The sequence below is a fragment of the Oryctolagus cuniculus genome, chromosome 9 (assembly GCF_051225735.1).
Source record: "Oryctolagus cuniculus isolate XC-2025 breed Fujian yellow rabbit chromosome 9, ASM5122573v1, whole genome shotgun sequence".
NCBI lineage: Eukaryota > Metazoa > Chordata > Mammalia > Lagomorpha > Leporidae > Oryctolagus > Oryctolagus cuniculus.
The window spans coordinates 91,144,938-91,164,981 of NC_142875.1; the positions used below are offsets into that span (position 1 = coordinate 91,144,938).

General features: G+C 40.2%; 1 protein-coding gene across 30 annotated transcripts in view; it reads left to right on the forward strand.

The window, feature by feature from the left end:
- Nucleotides 1-20,044, forward strand: part of ZMYM2 (zinc finger MYM-type containing 2) — a 110,248-nt gene that overhangs the window by 25,316 nt on the left and 64,888 nt on the right. For 17 of the 30 annotated variants that reach the window (XR_016213380.1, XM_051850065.3, XM_051850068.3 and 14 more), the window contains 2 exons: nucleotides 11,837-12,693; nucleotides 19,126-19,411. Coding sequence is in view for 28 of the 30 variants with exons in the window: in XM_051850065.3 (XP_051706025.1) it covers nucleotides 11,847-12,693; nucleotides 19,126-19,411 (1,133 nt within the window). In the remaining 2 variants the exon portion in view is untranslated. Of the gene's footprint in view, nucleotides 1-2,019; nucleotides 2,287-11,836; nucleotides 12,694-19,125; nucleotides 19,412-20,044 lie in introns of those variants that run through there. The other 13 variants (XM_051850067.3, XM_089304353.1, XM_070049122.2 and 10 more) reach the window with 4 other exon arrangements.

Consider the following 20,044-nt stretch of genomic DNA (forward strand, 5'->3'; position numbering starts at 1 on the left):
AGTGCAGTGGAGGATGGCCTAAGTCCTGGCCCCTGCACCTGCATGGGAGACCAGGAGAAGCACCTGGCTCCTGCCTTTGGATCAGCGTGATGTGCTGGCCGAAGTGTGCTGGCCTCGGCTTCTATTGGAGGGTGAACCAACGGCAAAGGGAAGACCTTTCTCTCTGTCTCTGTATCTCTCTCTTCTCACTATCCACTCTGCCTGTCCAAAAAAAAAAAAAAAAAAAAAACAACACAGGGAGAAGGTTTGTTTTATATCCTACATTCAAATGAAATAAAGTACTTGGCCTTAAACTGCCAAAGTCCTTCTTCCTTCTTGTACTTTCTCAGTAGATTAAACCTCTGGCTGTACTTGAATGGGAAGGAAATATAGTACCTAATGACTTTTCAGCTACTTTTTACTTACTGCTTATGCAAAGCTCTAGTAGGGATATCATCTCCTTTGGGTCTTCTTTCTCTCTTTTTTTGGTTAGTTAGGCCAAAGATACATCATTGTTTTATTTTTTCAAATAACTCGCTTTTTGTTACCCTGATCTTTTGTAGGTATTTTTTTTTTTTTAAAACAACTTTTCTTTTTTTTTTTATTTTTTTTTATTTTTTATTTTTGACAGGCAGAGTGGAGAGTGAGAGAGAGAGACAGAGAGAGAAAGGTCTTCCTTTGCCGTTGGTTCACCCTCCGATGGCCGCCGCTGCAGCCGGCGCACCGTGCTGATCCGATGGCAGGAGCCAGGAGCCAGGTGCTTTTCCTGGTCTCCCATGGGGTGCAGGGCCCAAGCACTTGGGCCATCCTCCACTGCACTCCCTGGCCATAGCAGAGAGCTGGCCTGGAAGAGGGGCAACCGGGACAGAATCCGGCGCCCCGACCGGGACTAGAACCCGGTGTGCCGGCGCCGCAAGGTGGAGGATTAGCCTATTGAGCCATGGCGCCGGCTCTGTAGGTATTTTTTTTTGTTTCAATTTTGTTGATTTCTTCTCTAATTTTAATTATTTTATTTTCTCCTACTAGTTTTGGTTTAGGTTTGATGCTGTTGTTCTATATCCTTATGATATATTGATAGCTCATTTATTTGTTGCCTTTCCAATTTGTTAAGGTATGTACCTATTACTATAAACTTTCCTCTTAAAACTGCTTTTGTTGTATCCCATAAATTTTGATATGTTCTATCGCCATCTTCATTCGTTTCCAGAATTTTTTTGAGTTGTCCTTGGATTTCTTCAATGGCCCACTGTTCATTCAGGAACATGTTCAGTCTTCATATGCTTACATATGTTCTGGAGATTCTTGAGTTGATTTACAGCTTTTTCCCATTGTGGTTAGAGAAGATGCATGGTATGATTTTGAAGTTGAGACTGTACTGTTTGAAGACAACTTTTACTGTTAATTCTCATAGTACAGCTCATTAAGGACGGAGGTCCTACATGTGGAGCAAGTACACACAAGTGACTCCTGTTATTGATTTAACAATTGACACTCTTATTTATGACATCAGCGATCACCCGAGGCTCTTGTCATGAGCTGCCAAAGCTATGGAAGCCTTTTGAGTCCACAAACTGTCATTATTTAGACAGGGCTGTAAGCAAAGTGGAAAGTCTTTCCTCCCTTCAGAGAGAGATATCTCCTTCTTTGATGGTCCCTTCTTTCTCATATAGTGTCAGTTAACTCTGTTGTTCCTTGCTGAATTTCTTTCTGGTTGAGCTGTACGTTGTTGAAAGTGGAGTATTGAAGTCCCCCATTATTATTGTATTGGAGTCTATGTCTCCCTTTAGATCCATTAGCATTTCTTTTTGTCTGATACTAGGATGGCTACACCAGCTCTTTTTTGGTTTCTGTTAACATGGAATATCTTTTCCCATCCTTTCTCTCTCTCTCCCTCCCTCCCTCCCTCCCTCTCTCTCTCTCTCTCTCTCTCTTCCTTCCTTCCTTCCTTCCTTCCTCTTCTTCTTCCTCTTCTTCCTCTTCCTCCTCCTCCTCCTCCTCTTCTTCTTCCTTTTTTTTTTTTTTTTTTTTTTAATTTGACAGGCAGAGTTAGACAGAGAGAAAGGTCTTTCTTTCACCCCCCAAATGGCTGCTATGGCCAGTGCGTTGCAATGATCTGAAGCCAGGAGCCAGGTGCTTCCTCCTGTTCTCCCGTGTGGGTGCAGGGCCCAAGCACTTGGGCCATCCTCCACTGCCATCCCAGGCTACAGCCTAGAGCTGGACTGGAAGAGAGGCAACCGGGACAGAATCCGGCGCCCCAACCAGGGCTAGAACCCAGGATACCGGTGCTGCAGGCAGAGGATTAGCCAAGTAAGTTGCGGCGCCAGCCCATCCTTTCACTTTTAATCTGCATGTATTGTTGTTGGTGAGATATATTTCTTGTAGGCAGCAAATAGATGTGTTTTTGCTTTTTAATCCATTCAGCCAGTCTGTACCTTTTAACTGAAGAGTTGAGCATTCAAGGTGACTGTTGATAAATAACGACTTGGCCTTGCCATTTTCCCATAAATATTCCTATTGTTTACTTTCATTGTCTTTTTTATTTTTATTGGGAGTTTTTCTGGCTTTACCTTCTTTCATAGTGATGACCATGTTTCTGTGTATAGCACATCCTTAAGCATCTTTTGTAAGGCTGGACGAGTGGTGAGAAATTCTTTGTTTCTGTTTGTTATGGAAGGTCTTTATTTCTTTTCTTTTCTTTTTTTTTTTTTTGACAGGCAGAGTGGACAGTGAGAGAGAGAGAGAGAGAGAGAGAGAGAGAGAAAGGTCTTCCTTTGCCGTTGGTTCACCCTCCAATGGCCGCCGCGGCCGGCGCACCACGCTGATCTGATGGCAGGAGCCAGGAGCCAGGTGCTTTTCCTGGTCTCCCATGGGGTGCAGGGCCCAAGCACCTGGGCCATCCTCCACTGCACTCCCTGGCCACAGCAGAGGGCTGGCCTGGAAGAGGGGCAACCGGGACAGAATCCGGCACCCCGACCGGGACTAGAACCTGGTGTGCCAGCGCCGCTAGGTGAGGATTAGCCTAGTGAGCCGTGGCGCCGGCCTTGAAAGGTCTTTATTTCATCTTCATTCATAAATGTGAGCTCTGCAGGGTACAGTATTTGGGCTGTTTTTTCTCTTTAGACTTGGACTATGTTTTGCTATTCTTCCTAACCTGTAGTGTTTTTGATGAGAAGTCATCTGTGAGTCTAATTGGAGATCCTCTGAAGTTAATCTGATGTTTCTCTTGTGCACATTTTAGAATCTTTATGTTTTTCTGTGGAATATCTGACTACTGTGGGTTGTGGTGAAGATCTTTTATGGTGATGTCATTAGGAGTTATATGTGCTTCCTGTACTTGAATGTCCCTTTCTTTCTCCAAATCAGGGAAATTTTCTGTAGTTATTTCAATTAAAAAAAAAATCCCTCTAATCCGTTTTGTCTTTCCATGCCTTCAGAAACTCCCAAGACCCATACGTCGGGTCATTTGAAGTATTCCATAAATCTCCAGCACTGTTTTTTAGTTTTCTAATTTCTTCTTCCTTTTTTTTTTTTTTTTTTTTTTGTTTTTGGTCTGACTGTAAAATTTCCAGAGATTTGTCTTCTAACTTGGATATTCTTTCTTCTGCCTAACTGAGTCTGTTCTTAAGGCTTTCTACTGTATATTTTAGTTGTTCTGTTGAATTCTTCATTTCCAGTATTTTGTTTGTTTCTTTTCAAATTCTTAATTTTGTGGAAAAAATTTTCATTCATTCCATGTATGATTTCTTTAGTTAATGAATTTGCTTCTGATTACTTCTAAGTAATCCACAAGTTTTTGAATTCCGTTTCTGGTATTTTGTCAGTCTCTTCATCTTCACATTCTGTTATTGAAGTGTTGTGTTATTTTGGGAGCATCATGCTATCTTCCTTATTCTTGTTTCTTAAATTGCTGTGTTTATTATTAGGCATTTGTGGTGATACTTTTTTTCTCCTGTGATGGCTTTTATCTTTGGACTATGCCTCTGTAGCTTAGTGGAGTGTTTGCTGTTTCAGTGAATACCAAGAGTCTTGTGCTGTGTGTTGTCTGGTCTGGGAGTTCTGTTCAGTGCCCTAGAGTGAGGGGAGTGTCCAGAGTGGCATCCAAGTTGGGTGTGGTAAATCTCTTTTTTTTTTGTTTTTTAACAGAGGGGAATTTTGTTTTGTTCTGTTGGTGTATTCTCCTGATCACTTCCTCTCCTCAAAGAAGACCAATGCCTGGACACTGGCTCTAGTGTGTAGTTTTCATTGGCACTGCTGTTAAGAACCACACGAAGGATCCGTGTTGTCTTTGCTGTGAACACAGATCCTGCAGCAGTGACCTTCACCAGGGAAATCAGGAGTTCCCAAGCATATGGAGCTGCCTATGGTGACTGCCCAAAGTCCTAGCTCCCACAGTCAAGCGCTCCCAGTCCCCTGTCAGTTCTCCCAACCAGACTTAGTCATCTCCTCTTGGCTGGTTGCTGGGTGCAGGGACATAAGCTGACACAGCTGTCGCTTATGTTTAAAATGGCACTGGCTCTCTAGTTACAGGACATTGGTGATGGGTGGTCAATGGGAGAGAAATGTATCCCTTCTTTTTCCCTCTAGGTTGGCAGGTATAGTGTCTCCCACAGGGCTTCAAGCTGGACTCAACGCCAGCCTCTTCCCTCAGCTTTGTCACCAGTGGCTTGGGCTGCTGCAGTCTGGTCTCAACCTTACTCCAAAGCTGGTGCTGAGGCTTTCTGCTGCTGGGTTCCTGAGTTGTGTGCTTCCACACCCTCTACATAGTGTCCCTCTAGTTTGCTATTTTCTTCCAAACTCATCCCTGAGATTCCTCTCTCTCCACTTTTTTTAAAACTACCTTTCCCCTAGACAAGAGCAGTGAGCTCCCTCCCTATTCTGCCATCTTGAAAAACTCCATCAGATACATTTGTAAGTGAAAAAATGTTTTTGTCATAGAGCTTTGAAGTTTTTTCTTTGTAATTTTCTTTGAAGATTCATAAACTGTTTCAACAATTAGTATTTTCTTGTTATAAATACATCATTTATAGATTTATACTGCAACTGCATTGCTTTTGATGAGAATATCAACTGTTAATTGATTCTTATTGAATCAAAATTGAAAGCATTTATGATGAAGGAATATTACAAGTTAACTTAAAAAGTATTTGGAGATTTTCTGAAATCCTGTGGTACAGGAAAAGTTGCCTGGTAATTCTTTTGAAAGGAGTATGTGAAGTGGTGCTTTCATATCCAGTTATGTCTTTGAATTCCAAAAAAGCCTTGTGAATCATTTTTACATCATTTACTGTAGGAAAAATTGAAGCTGAGAGGTGATTTTTTTTTTGTGGCCAGTTTTAATAAGTAATTAGAATTTATTTGAGGTAGAAAAGTAGCTAAATTGAGTAGATTTTACTTGGAAAATAGGGAAGTGTCTTTATAGGTTTGTGGTTGAGATATAGTCTCAGTAATATGAGAGGTGACCAGATTTATAGTCTTAAGCTTGAAAACAGATGTCATCGTTGAATGGCTGTTCTGTATGAGAAGTAGGTTACTGCAGTGCGCAGTGACTGTGGTAATAAAGTCCTGCTATTTATTCTGTGCCCCACTGTTTTCTTCTGAGGAGACTGAATATACATGAACCAACCACCAGAGGGCACTGTGAAGCCAGTTCTGGCTTTTCTGTCTCATATTTTCTCCCCAGTAGGAAGTATGCTAAAACTTAGAAGGATCCAGAGAACTCACACATTAAAAGCATATACATTTTGTAATATTAGTAGCTGTTGCCTCATTTCTGTGAAAATGGTTTTGTTGATTAGAATATCTCTTACCTTATGAAAATGCTTAGCCACAAAGTTCAACTTTTTATTTTTTACTTTGATGATTTATTTATTTATTTGAAAGTCAGAATTAGGGAGAGACAGAGATCTTCCACGTGCTGGTTCACTCCCCAGATAGTCTGCAATGGCCAGGGCTGAGCCTGGCTGAAACCAGGAGCAAGCCAGGAGCTTCATCCAGGTCTCCTGTGTGAGTGGCAGGGGCCCAAGTACTTGGGCCATCTTCTGCTTTCCCAGGTGCATTAGCAGGGAGTTGGATTGGAAGTGGAACAGCCGAGACTCAAATTAGAACTCATGGGATACTGGCGTTGCAGGTGACAGCTTAACCTGCTGTGCCACAGCATTGGCCCCACAAGTTCAACTTTTAAAATTTTTAAAAATTTATTTATTTGATAGAATTAGGGAGAGAGTGCTCCCATCTGCTAGTTTGCTTCCTAATGGCTCTGTGCTGAAATTGGGAGCCAGGACCTTATCTAGGCTCTTCATGTGGGTGGGAGGAGCCCAAGGGTCCCTATCAGTGGAAATTGGGAATCAGAAGCTGGAGCTGGTGCTGGCACTGTGGAGTAGAAGGTTAAGCCTCTTCTGCAGGGACCCATGTGGGTGCGGGTTCAAGTCTTGGCTGCTCCAATTCTGATCTAGCTCTGTACAAATGCACCTGGGAAGGCAACGGGAGATGGCCCAAGTATTTTGGGCCTCTGCATCCACGTAGGAGACCCAGAAGCAGCTTCTGGCTTCTCCCTGGCCCAGCCCTGGCCATTGCATCTATTTGAGGAGTGAATGGGATCTCTCTCTCTCTCTCTGTGATTCTACCTTTCAAATAAAATAAATCTTAAATAAATAAATAAATAAAAAGCTGGAGCTAGGTATTGAAACAAGGTTGTATAATGTGGGGTATGGACTTCCTAACATCTTAAGTGCAAGTCAGTTGCCCATCCCTAGTTTATTAGTTATTGATTTTGAAAGGCAGAGTGACAGAGAAGGGAAGGGGGAGGGAAACAGATGGGTAGATATAGATTAGTCTTCCATTTGCTGGTTTACTCACTACCCAAATGGCTGCAACAACCAAGTCTGGGAGAGACCAAAGTCAGGAGCCGGGAACTCCATCTCCCATGTGTGTGACAGTGTCCAAGTTTTTGGACCAAGCAGAAAGCTGAATCAGAAGTGGGGTAGGTGGGACTCCATAGAATTTTGGCATCACAAATGGTGGCTTAATCCATTGCACACTGGCTCCATCTCATTATTTTTTACAATCTTTTAACTTGCCACTTTGGGCTTGATATTCCTTTCTTTTGAAGCTTGTATGTTTTGAATATTGATTAGGTTATTTAATTGAATGGCTGCAGTTAAAAGGTTGTATTATTTATCTTATTTAATACTTAATTGCAGGGGCTGGTGCTGTGGCTGCAGCCTGCAGCATTGGTATCCCACATGGTCACTTATTCAAGTCCTGGGTATTCCACTTCAATCCAGCTCCCTGCTAATGCACCTAGGAAACCATTGCAGGATTGTTCAAGTTCCTGGGTCCCATCATCTACGTGGGAGGCCTGGAAGAAGCTCCGGGCTCCTGGTAGCCGTGGCCATTATGGCCATTTGGAGAGTGAACCAGTGGCTAGAAGACCTCTCTCTCTCTCCCTCTCTTTGTCTGTAACTCTACCTTTCAAATAAATAAATCTTTAAAAAAAGTACTTCATTGCGTAATACATAGTAGTTATGAATATTTAAATTCTGACTTTGACTACTTCCTGGCTGAGGTCTTGGTAAGCTTTCATAACTTTTGAGATCTTTAAAAATAAAATCTGTAAATAGAGGTAATATTAATTCTGCTTCATGAGGTTGCTATAATGCTTAACTGTCTTGAATATTTGGCTTGTAAAAAGCATTATTTAAATGTTAACTATTATTAAATTGGCTGTACTCACATTTAAAACACCATTTTAACTGAATTGGTTATGAAACTTTTAAATCAATGTTATTTGATGTTTCAAATTTCTATAGCAGTAATATTAAAACATTTCACCTTATCTGAAGGTTTCACCTTTCATCTTATCCTTATTTCTAAGGATAGGAATGCTTCCTTGTTGTGTTTACTGATTTTTTTCCCCGTGTGTCTGAAAAGGTGTCTGTGCATACTAGGTGCATTATAAATCTGTTGAATATAACTAATGAATTTAATTGTTGGTCTGGGTGAATTTTTCTGCACCTATTTTTCCTTGTCATCTCATTCTCCTCTTCCCCTCCTACTATGTTCCCACCATATTGACTTTATTCTGTTGCTTAAATTGGACAACTTCATTTCCTATATATTTTTTTTTAATTTTAATTTTTATTTGAGAGGTAGAGTTATAGACAGTGAGAGAGAGAGACAGAGAGAAAGGTCTTCCTTCTGTCGGTTCACTCCCCAAATGGCTGCTACAGCCGGCACTGCACCGATCCAAAGCCAGGAGCCGGGTGCCTCCTCCCAGTCTTCCATGCCGGTGCAGGGCCCAAGCATTTGGGCCATCCTCCACTGCATTCCTGGGCCACAGCAGAGAGCTGGCCTGGAAGAGGGGCAACCGGGACAGAATCCGGCGTCCCGATCGGGACTAGAACTCGGTGTGCTGGTGCTGCAGGTGGAGGATTAGCCTATTGAGCCGTGGCGCCGGCCAGTCTTTATCATTTCTGTTTTTGAAAATTTAAATTTAGAGGCCCATGCTGTGGCCCAGTGGTTTAAACTGCATCCCATATCAGAGTGCTGGTCCTTCCTACTCCTTTCTGATCCAGCTTCTTGCTAATGTGCTTTGGAAGCAGCAGAAGATGGCTCAGATTCTTGAGTTCCTGCAACCTACATGGTAACCTGGAGTGGAGTTCCTAGCTCCTGGCTGGCCAGCCCTGGCTGTTAACAGATTATTTTGGAGTGAATCAGCAGATGAAAAATCTCTCTCTCTCTCTCTCGCTCTCTCGCTGACTTTCAAATATGTAATTCTTAAAAAAATTAAATTTAAAGGCAGGTGTTTGGCTTAGCTGTTAACTTGGGACACCTACATAGCATATTGGAATGCCTGGATTTGAGACCCAGTTTCTTGCCCTCACTTCCAGCTTTCTGCTAATGCACACCCTGGGAGGCAACAAGTGTTGGCTTAAGTATTTGGGTCCCTGTGACCTGACTGGTAGACTTAGATTCAGTTCCTGACCCCTGGTTTCAGCCTGACTCAGCCCTGGCTATTGTGGATATTTGAGGAGTGAATGATGGATGGGAGATCTCTTTGTGGCTCTGTCTCTAAGCGCTTCAAAATAAATTAAATAACTTTAAAGATTTAAGTTTATTTAAAAAATAGATGATAAATCATGTGGTCTAAAAATTAAGAAAATGCTTTAAGATAAACAACATTTTCTCTACTCTATGACCCATTAATCATAGTTTTTATTTATATTAGCCTCTCTCTCTCTCTCTCTCTTTTTTTTTTTTTTTTATGACAGGCAGAGTGGATAGTGAGAGAGAGAGAGACAGAGAAAGGTCTTCCTTTTTGCCATTGGTTTACCCTCCAATGGCTGCCATGGCTGGTGCGCTGCGGCCGGCGCACCGCACTGATCTGAAGGCAGGAGCCAGGTGCTCCTCCTGGTCTCCCATGGGGTGCAGGGCCCAAGCACTTGGGCCATCCTCCACTGCCCTCCCGGGCCACAGCAGAGAGCTGGCCTGGAAGAGGGGCAGCCAGGAAAGAATCCGGCACCCCGACTGGTACTAGAACCCGGTGTGCTGGCGTCGCTAGGTGGAGGATTAGCCTATTGAGCCGTGGCACTGGCCTATATTAGTCTCTTTCTAATCCTTGTGAAGGGTGTTTCTTTTTTAAGTAAACATCTTTTAATTCTATTTTTCCATAAATTACTATTATTACTTTTTAAATATTTATTTATTTTACTTGAAAGCCAGAGTTACACAGAGAAAGAAGGAGAGGCAGAGAGAGAGAGAGAGAGGTCTTCCATCTGCTGGTTCACTCCCCAATTGGCTGCAATGGCTGGAGCTGCACTGGTCTGAAGCCAGGATTCAGGAGCTTCCTCTGGGTCTCCCACGTGGGTGCAGGGGCCCAAGGACTTGGACCATCTTCTACTTCTTTTCCAGGCCATAGGCAGAAAGCTGGATCAGAAGTGGAGCAGCAGGGACTCAAACTGCCACCCGTATGGGATGTGGGCACTGCAGGCGGCGGCGGCCTTACCTGCTACGCCACAGCGCTGGCCCCTGGCTCAGTGTTCTTAAGCCAGTGTTTAAGATCTGTAAAAACCCTGTTTCCTCACCTTCTCAATAATTTACTCTATGAAAATGAGGCTGACTTCCATTTCCCATCTTTCCATCTATGAATTTGCCTACAGTGTATACTCACTCTTCATTTTTTTCCTTTTAATTGTTTTTTTCCTTCTCTTTTAGTCTGTGAAAACAAAGTGACTTCAGGTCAGTGTTAGTCATACTGTCAGCTGTGCCCATTTAATATATTCCCTCCATCTGCTGGAGAACTTTGTTCCAGGCTCTTTGGCTTCAGCATAGCCTGGCACATAGTAGGTATACAGAAAAAAATAGATGAATATAGCAGAGTGATGAAGAGTTTGAACTTTTTGAGTTTTAGAGACCTTGGTATTCATCCTAGCTAGCATCTGAAGCTAAAATTTCTTATCATTAGCATGAAACAGAATTTATACCTATGTCAAGGGTTGTTTTCTCTCATAGTTTTGGAGGATAAAATCTATTTCATTGGGATCAGTCAAGGTGTCTGAAGGGTCATGCTTTCTTGGGAGGCTCTAGGGGAGAATCTGTTCTTTGCTTCTTTTCTGTGTTCTGGTGACCACCAGCATTCTTTGGCTCCAGTTAGCCCCCAAGGTCACATCACTTCTCTTCTTTTTGTAGTGTAGTCTTCTACATCGATCTTCTCTCCTCTCCCCTCGCCTCCCCTCCCCTCGCCTCCCCTCCCCTCCCCTCGCCTTGCCTCCTCCCACCACACCACAGCATTGGCCCCTTCTGTATCTTTCTTACAAGGGTATTTGTAACTGCATTCGGGGTCTACCCAGAGAATCCCAAATGATCTCTCTTTAAAATCCTTAACTTAAATCATATCTGCAAAGACCCATTTTCCATGTAAGATTACATTTATAGGTCCTAGGGATTGAGATGTGATATTTTTGGCAGCTTTGGTATAAAGCACACCGTTTAGTGCATGGCAACAAAGGATTTAGGCTTTTTAGTTAGGGTCAAGAAAGATTTTATGAGGTGGGCATAGTGATCCAGTGGGTTAAGCAGCTGCTTGGGAAACCGGCATCCCATATTAGAGTGCTTTGGATTGAGTTCCACTTACTCTTCGAATCTGTTTTCCTACTAAAATGCCTGGGAGGCAGTACATGATGGCTCAAGTTCCTGCTGTTCATGTGGGAGACTCAGGATGGAATTCCTGGCTCCTGGCTTTGGCCTGGATCTGCTTCTGGGGAGTGAACCAGTAGATGGAAGATCTGTTTCTGTCTCTTTGTCTCTCTACCTTTCAAATAAATAAATAATTTTAAAAAGGAGCAATTTCAAATTTTCAGAAAGATTTGATCATGTAGTTACATGGGAGCCTGGAGAAATGAGAAAAGGAGATTACAGGAAGATAGAATTTGGGAAATTAGTGATTAGGCTGAATCATTTTTTTAAATATAATGAATAAATGGGATAATATTATCAAAGTGCTGATCTTTATTGTTATATTTTGGTTTTCCTATTCAAATATGTAGAAAGATTTACTTATGTTTTTAGTGTTAATGTTTTTAAATAGTGTACTCTGGGAAGGAGGTGTGACAGAATATATTGCATATGATTACTGGCAATTAGATAACTGCCTTTCTTGTTATCCTATAATGCATGAAATGATTAATGAATGAGACGATCACAGAATGTATGCTGTATATTCCCTGGATATTAGATAAGAATTATTTTAATTTAGAATTAAAAAAAGAAAAGAAAATTGCCTTTTAAAAAATGGTTTCATTTGAGTAACATGAAATGTCTTATCCTGACATTTTTTTCTTTTTTTTGACCTCCTTCACAGGTTCTTTGGCATGGATACAAGTTCATTGGGAGGATTAGAATTGACTGATCAGACTCCTGTTTTATTGGGGAATACGGCCATGGCAACCAGTCTCACGAATGTAGGAAATTCATTCAGTGGTCCACCTAATCCTTTGGTGTCTAGATCTAATAAATTTCAAAACTCATCAGTGGAAGATGATGATGATGTTGTTTTTATTGAACCTGTACAACCTCCCCCACCTTCTGCACCAGTGGTAACTGATCAAAGAACCATAACATTTACATCTTCAAAAAGTGAAGAACTACAAGGAAATGATTCCAAAATCCTTCCTTCTTCAAAAGAGCTGTCTTCTCAGAAGGGAAGTGTAAGTGAGACAATTGTCATTGATGATGAAGAGGACATGGAAACAAATCAAGGGCAAGAGAAAAATTCCTCCAATTTTATTGAAAGGAGACCTTCTGAAACTAAAAACAGAACCAATGATGTGGATTTCTCCACTTCCAGTTTTTCAAGAAGTAAGGTAAATGCAGGAATGGGTAGTAGTGGTATCACCACAGAACCAGACTCTGAAATTCAGATTGCTAATGTTACAACTTTAGAAACAGGTGTAAGCTCTGTGAATGATAGCCAATTAGAAAATACTGACGGCCGAGATATGAACTTAATGATTACACATGTAACATCACTGCAGAATACCAACTTGGGCGATGTCTCTAACGGACTGCAGTCAAGTAGTTTCGGTGTTAATATACAAACATACACCCCATCTTTAACTTCACAGACCAAGACTGGAGTAGGACCTTTTAATCCTGGTAGAATGAATGTGACAGGAGATGTATTTCAGAATGGAGAATCTGCAACTCATCATAATCCTGGTAAGCAGTGAGAGATATTCTACCTCATCTAAGTGAAGTTAAAACTTTTGGCTGAATTTTTTTTTTTTGTAGTGATTGGGGCTACCTTGTTAAGTGTCTTTGACATGTGAAATATGCCAATTCTATGGACTTTGTTTTAAATTTGTCATCTTAACTAAAAGTTGTAAAACAGTGTTTAGTATTTCTGTGAAGACTGTTAGACAATTAATTACAAAGTGATTTATGTTTAAAGGATTAAAAAATATTACTCTACATTTGGTACCACCAATGTCTGATGGTTTCTTTATTATCTTGTTAATGTTTTTACTAGTGTTGTTTTAATATGTAAATTGGAGAACAAAAAGATTCATGACACCTGTAAAGAAAAATTTAATATTATATGATAATTACATTTGGCCTGGTTGTTTGACATGCTGGTTAAGATGCCTACATACCATATCTTAGTGCCTGGGTTTGAGTCCTGGCACCACTTCTGATTCCAGCTTCCTGCTATTGTGTGCCCTGGGGGTAGCAGGTGATGGCTGAAGTGTTTGGAGTCTGGACGGAATTCCTGGCTCCTGGCTTCTACCTGGGCTAATCCTGGCTGTTACAGGCAATTGGGGAGTGAACCTAAAAGATCCCTCTCTGTGCCCCCCCCCCCCCCCCCCCCGTCTGTCTTTCAAATAAGTAAATCTTAAAACAAATCAAAACAAAACAAAAACTAGGGGCTGGCATTGTGGTGCCTTTTGTGTCATTACCATCCCATATTGGAGCACTGGTTTGAGTCCTGGCTATTCTGCTTCTGATTCAGCTTCTGCTGATGTGCCTGGGAGGGATGTAGATGATGGCTCAAGTAGTTTGGCCACTGCCGCTCATGTGGGGGACCTGGAATGGGGTTCCTGGCTCTTCACTTTAGCCTGACCAAGTCCTGACTGAACCAGCAGATAGAAGATCTCTTTCTCTGCCCTTCCCTTTGTGTCACTCTACCTTTGAAATAAATAAATATTTTTTAAAGTAATGCACATTAAAAAAATTTGATTCAGATTACACTTCTGCTGTTTTTATAATTTTTATTAAGAATTTAAGGTTTTATTTTTCTTACTTTTGAAAAAAAGCCAAACATTCTTTTTAAAAATCACTTTACAGTTATGATCATGATGTAAAAGGCTGTGCATACTTAATTGCATACAGTTGTATGAGTTTGGAGTTCCTGTGTATATTTTTGACAGCCTATTTATATTTTAGCTTTTAATTAACATTTTACTTTTTTTTTCATTTTTGAAGATGGGTAGATTTCCTGCTTGTTTGAAAAATTTTTTGTAATCAGCCTTGGTCTGAGAAGACGTTACAATTTAGAAAATAGGGGTGAGTGAATGACTTAGTGGTTAAATTACCTGCATCCCATATTGGAGTACCTGGATTTGAGTCCTGACTCCATTCCCAATTCAAGCTTCCTGCTGATATGCAACCTGGAAGTCAGTTCAAGTACTTGAGTCTGCCACACACATGAGAGAACTGGATTGAGTTCCTGACTCCTGACTTTGGACTGGCCTAGATTGGTTGGTTGTTGGCATTTGAAGAGTGAACCAGCAAATGGGAATGCGCACTCTCTCTCATTCCCTGTTTGTCTGTCTTTTTGCCTCTCAAGGAAACATTTTTAAAAGGTTTAAAAACGTAGAAATTATAAGAACTATCTGGCTTTTTCATGACTCTGTCTGTGTCTGTCTCTCTTACTTCCCCACCTAAATCTGTGCACGCATGTGTGTGCATGCCTCTTTCTCATATACCTCTCCATAAGCCTATGTTATTTTTTCATTCTAATAACTTTATTAGCTTAGGAATTACAGAGAAGTAGGTAGTAACTAGAATCTAGGTAGTATAGAATGCTCTTTTGAGTGCTATTTATTTATTTAGACAATAGTGTCTAATTATTGAAAAATGTATAGCAGGTAAAGCCACCGCCTGCAGTGCCGGTATCCCATTTGGGCATTGGTTCAAGTCCTAGCTGCTCCACTTCAGATCCAGCTTCCTGCTAATGTGCTTGGGAATGCAATAGAGGACAGCCCAAGTGCTTGGGCCCTTGCAACCATGTGGAGGACTCAGAAGAACCTCCTGGCTCCTGGCTTCAGACCAGCCCAGCTTCACTCAGTGTGGCCATCTGGGAAGTGAAGCAGCGGATGGAAAACCTCTCTGTCTCCACATTCACCCCAACACCCGCTCTGTAACTCTGCCTTTCAAATAAATCTTAAAAAAAAAAAAGAGGGAGAAAATGCCATGTAATTTTACTAAGTAAAAATGACTACTGTTATTGCTTTCAATTTGTTTCTATATTTTTTAAGTTAATTTTAATTTTTAATTAGTTTTTAACATATTCAATGTGATTTGCAGATAAAATTCTAAGAACATAATGGTATTCCCTTCCTTCCTTCCTCCGTCCCTGTTTCTGTATTCTTTTAAACCTTGTACCCATGTCCCATATTTTGCTATTATAAGCCTGTGATGAACCCATCAGTTCACTTTCTATTTCTTTAGAATATATTCCAAGTGGTAAAAGTTACTGTACCTGCATTTATTTGGAGATTTTTATTTTTGAATATAACTGGTTTTTAGTTTTAAAAGAATTAGGCTTCTTATTAATCAGTCTTGAAATTTCTCAATATGTATATGTATTTGTAGGTATGTAGAGATATATTTGTATGTATATGGGTGTTGGTGGGTGTATGTATGAGTTTGTATGAGCATTTCTTTTTTTTTTTTTTTTTTTTTTTTTTTTTTTTTTTTTTTTTTTTTTACAGGCAGAGTGGATAGTGAGAGAGAGAGACGCAGAGAGAAAGGTCTTCCTTTGCCGTTGGTTCACCCTCCAATGGCCGCCGCTGCAGCCGGCGCACCGCGCTGATCCTGGCAGGAGCCAGGAGCCAGGTGCTTTTCCTGGTCTCCCATGGGGTGCAGGGCCCAAGCACCTGGGCCATCCTCCACTGCACTCCCTGGCCATAGCAGAGAGCTGGCCTGGAAGAGGGGCAACCGGGACAGAATCCGGCGCCCCAACCGGGACTAGAACCCGGTGTGCCGGCGCCGCAAGGTGGAGGATTAGCCTATTGAGCCACGGCGCCGGCTCTGTATGAGCATTTCTAACTTATAGAAATATATTGTGATGTTGCTTTCCAGAAGGTTCTTAGCAATATATATTGCCACCAGCCATTCATTAGAATGTTTTTAATTATAACTTTCTACCTTTGTATAAAAGTCTAAAAAATGATAATGTTTAAAGTAGTTTTAAAATGTTGTGTTTCTAATAAGAATACCAAAATACTAGAGTATGAAGAAGAAAATGACAGTTTCAACATTGAAAATTAATTACTTAAGGGTATGCATTCAGTTCTAACTTGAGATTATAATGTAGGTACAGTTTTGCAGCCTCTCCCTTCCTGCTGGTCCTTTACCTAACAATAGATCTTAAACTTTTATCCATATCACACATAAATGTGTGAAATCTGTTCTCTGTTTAGCTCAGTTACAGTTTTTCATATTTAAATACCTCTTTGAGAGTATTCTTGTGTGTATATATATTTTGGGATATTCAATTCCTTAGAAATATTGCTGGGTTAGAGGAGCTATATCATCATAAGAAATATGTTCCTGTTAAGCTTTTTTTTTTTAATGTATTAGTTTATTTGAAAGAAAGAGTTGCCCAGAGAGGTTTTCCATCCTTTGGTTCACTCTCCAAATGGCCACAATGGCCAGGGGTTGGCCAGGCCGAAGCCAGTAGCCTGAATTATCTGGGTTTCCCACGTAGGTGGCAGGGGCCCAAGCACTTGGTCCATCATCTGTTGATTTCCCAGGTGCATTATTAGGGAGTTGGACTGGAAGTGGAGCAGACAGAACTAGTATGGGATGCTGACATTACTGGCTGTGGTTTAACACACTGTGTCACAATGCTGGCCTCCTATTAAAACAAGGGAATCTATAGGCCTCATCAGAACAACTGAGAGCAAGCAGACATACCTCTTGTTCTAAACATTTATGAAGTGGCTCTTATGTTTATGTGCTGTTTTTATTTGTAATAGAGAATACAGTTCAAGAGTTATAAAATTTTGGCTAAAAATTTTCTACTTGTTATTAGGCTAATTGTAACTTGGGCAGATTTAAGTGCTATTCTCTTAATATCTTTTGTACGTAATTGGGGATTTAGACAAAATGATTAGGTGTCTTTTCTTTTGACATTGGGAGAGGTGAAAGGATGAAAATAAGGGAAAAGTTAAAAATATAGTTATTATATAGTTAATATTATAAAATATGATAGTTAAATGGTATATATATATAAAAGTTAAAATATAAATATAGGCCTTTATTTATACAGGGCCTAAATTGAATCAAAAAAGTCAAGGTGGTTGGCTGAAATCCTTAAATTTAAATAGTCTTCTTTAAGTGTATATTTAAATGTGAAACCTATAAATCGAAAATCCTTTGGAACTGGTATTTTTGTTGCAAAAAGCTATTCTTCCAGCATTTTTCAAACATAACGTTTGATTGAAGACCCTGTTTCTTTCATAAGATTTGTTTTCTTTGTTGATTTGTATTTTTACCTGTTTATTAAAACTCATAATAGCAAGATACCAGGATACCAGAATGTACTGTGTGTAATGTGTGTATAAAGTCTTGCTTGTTTGTTTTAATTGAGGGGTTATATGGAGTCAGGTAAAAATCTGAATAGCTGTGTATGTAACCCCTTAAAAAATCATTAGGTTCATGGAATGAATGACTCTGAACTAAGATATTGCTGCCCTCTTCAAGGTTTTGATAGTCATTTCCCTAAGCTCTGTTGTATTTGTATTTTTTTTTTAAAGATTTATGTATTCATTTGAAAGAGAGAGAGGTCATCCATTCACTTCTCATATGGCTGCAATGGCCTGGGCCAGGCTGAAGCCAGGGGCCTGGAGCCTCTTCCAGGTCTCCCCCGTGGCTGCAGGAGCCCAACACTTGGGCTGTCCTCCACTGCCATCCCAGGCACATTAGCAGGGAGCTGGATCAGAAGTGGATCAGAAGTAGCTGAGAATTGAACCAGCACCCATACGGGATACCGGAGTTGAAGGCAGTGGCTAAACCCACAATGCTGCTGTGTAGTGTTTATGTATGGAAGTTCAAAACTCAGAAGAAATTGAAAGGAAATTTTTTGAGAGATGGTAGTAGAAATTAGAAGTAGTGATGTGGGGGCCAGTGGTGTGGCATAGCAAGTGAGGCCACTATCTGCAGTGCTGCCATTCTGTATGGGTGCCAGTTCAAGTCTCAGCTGCTCTACTTCCAATCCAGCTCTCTGCTATGGCCTGGGAAAGGAGTAGAAGATGCCCAAGTCCTTGGGCCCCTGCACCCACGTGGGAGACCTAGAAACCCAGAGGAAGCTCCTGGCTCCAGGGTTTGGATCGGTGCAGCTATGGCAGTTGTGGCCATCTGGGGAGTAAACCACTGGATGCAAGACTTCTCTCTGTCCCTCTCTGCCTCTGCCTTTCGAATAAGTAAATAAGTCTTAAAAAAAAAAAAGTGGTGGTGTGGAAAATTTTAAAATGAAGAAAGTTTGTAATATTGTAACTATTACTTGAAGCTGAAGACATCTTGTTAAGTACTAAAGAGCTTAGAATGAAAGAGAATATCTGAATACTCTTTTATTAATAGTTACACAAACTCAATGTTGTGCAGTGCCTCTGTAGTGGTAGTAACTTGCAGAATAATGTTGGATTGGTCAGTATTTGTTACTGCATCATTTCTGTGTAATACTCTTCTGTGAGATTATGCAGTATATTTAGAGGGTCTAGAACTAAATGTATATGCAAAAATTTCAAAAGCTGTTTTGGAAATGATATTTTTATACAAATTTGTATAATCTGTGTTTGTCAAAAATTCTATTTGGTCAAGATTTTGTTACATGTTGATGTGTTCTTTGCCAAAAATAATATTCTCTAACTTCATGCATGTCATTGCTTTATTACCTGTATCATCTCATTTATTGTTTACTATTCATAGAGATTAGTACCATTTCCAGTTTAGAGAACAGTAAATTATAAAGTTGAAGTAGTCTCCCAATCTTGTAAAAGTGATAGAGCCAGAATAAGAACAATCTTTTTTAAATTAATTTTTAAATTTTTTTTAGAAAATTGACTGTTTATTGTATAAAACATGTTTTGTAATATATGTGTATATGTATATAGTGGAATAGCTAATCAAGCTGATTAGCATTTGCATTATCTTATACTCAGCCATTTTCAAGACTAGAATACTGGGTTGTGAAACATGTTTTTACTGTGAAACTTGTGCTATATAACTTTTTGCTATATGTTGCTGATGCTTTAACATCTTAAATTTACAAGATGGGAAATTAAAACTATTCTCCGGTATAAAATTTACTATGTGTAAATACCTGTTTCAAATGATTTTTTTTTTCTTGTACGTTTTGTTTTTAAGATTCTTGGATCTCCCAGTCAGCTTCATTTCCCCGTAATCAGAAACAACCAGGGGTGGACTCATTATCACCAGTGGCCTCGCTTCCTAAGCAGATTTTCCCGCCTTCAGCCCAGCAGCAACCCACTAAACCAGTTAAAGTCACCTGTGCAAACTGCAAAAAACCTTTACAGAAGGGACAGACAGCATATCAGCGCAAAGGATCTGCTCACCTCTTTTGTTCTACCACCTGCCTTTCTTCTTTTTCTCACAAACCTGCTCCAAAGAAACTTTGTGTTATGTGTAAAAAGTAAGGTTTGCCTCTCAACATTCCATATGGTTGACTATTGGTGACATGAAATTTTAAGAAAGTTGTTAGTAAGTCTCTTAGTGGTGATTTTCTTGTATTTTAAAAATGAGTAAGCAAGCTTGAATCTTGAAGCCAAACTTATAAGAGATAGCAATGGAAGTTTACCAGTCTAGGTGTTAATGGAGAAGAGGCTTCCTGTTTGGTTAGGTATTGAGGTTGATTTAGATAGGTCTTTATATCAATTTTATTGTAGTCTCCATTGCACTCTTTGAATTTATAAAAATATGTATTTATTTACTTCAATTGTAAGGTTTTAGTTCTATCTAGATAGAAATATTAAACATGAAATGCTTACATATAATTATCTCTGTGTTAATGCTATCTTCAGATTGAGATTATTTAAAATCAGCAACTGTGAATTTTATATATGTTTGTTTGTTCTGAACATTAAGGCACTGGTAAAGACTCAGGTATGATTTTTGCCTGCCTTGGAAAAAAGAATCATCTCTTGCCTCTTTTTGGGTCTGGCTACACTGGTTAAAAATAGCTGGAATGGTATATCATATGCAAGGTCAAACAGGGTGGATTTTCTATACCATGTCTTGAAGTAGCCAAGTCTGTGAAGTTATGTTT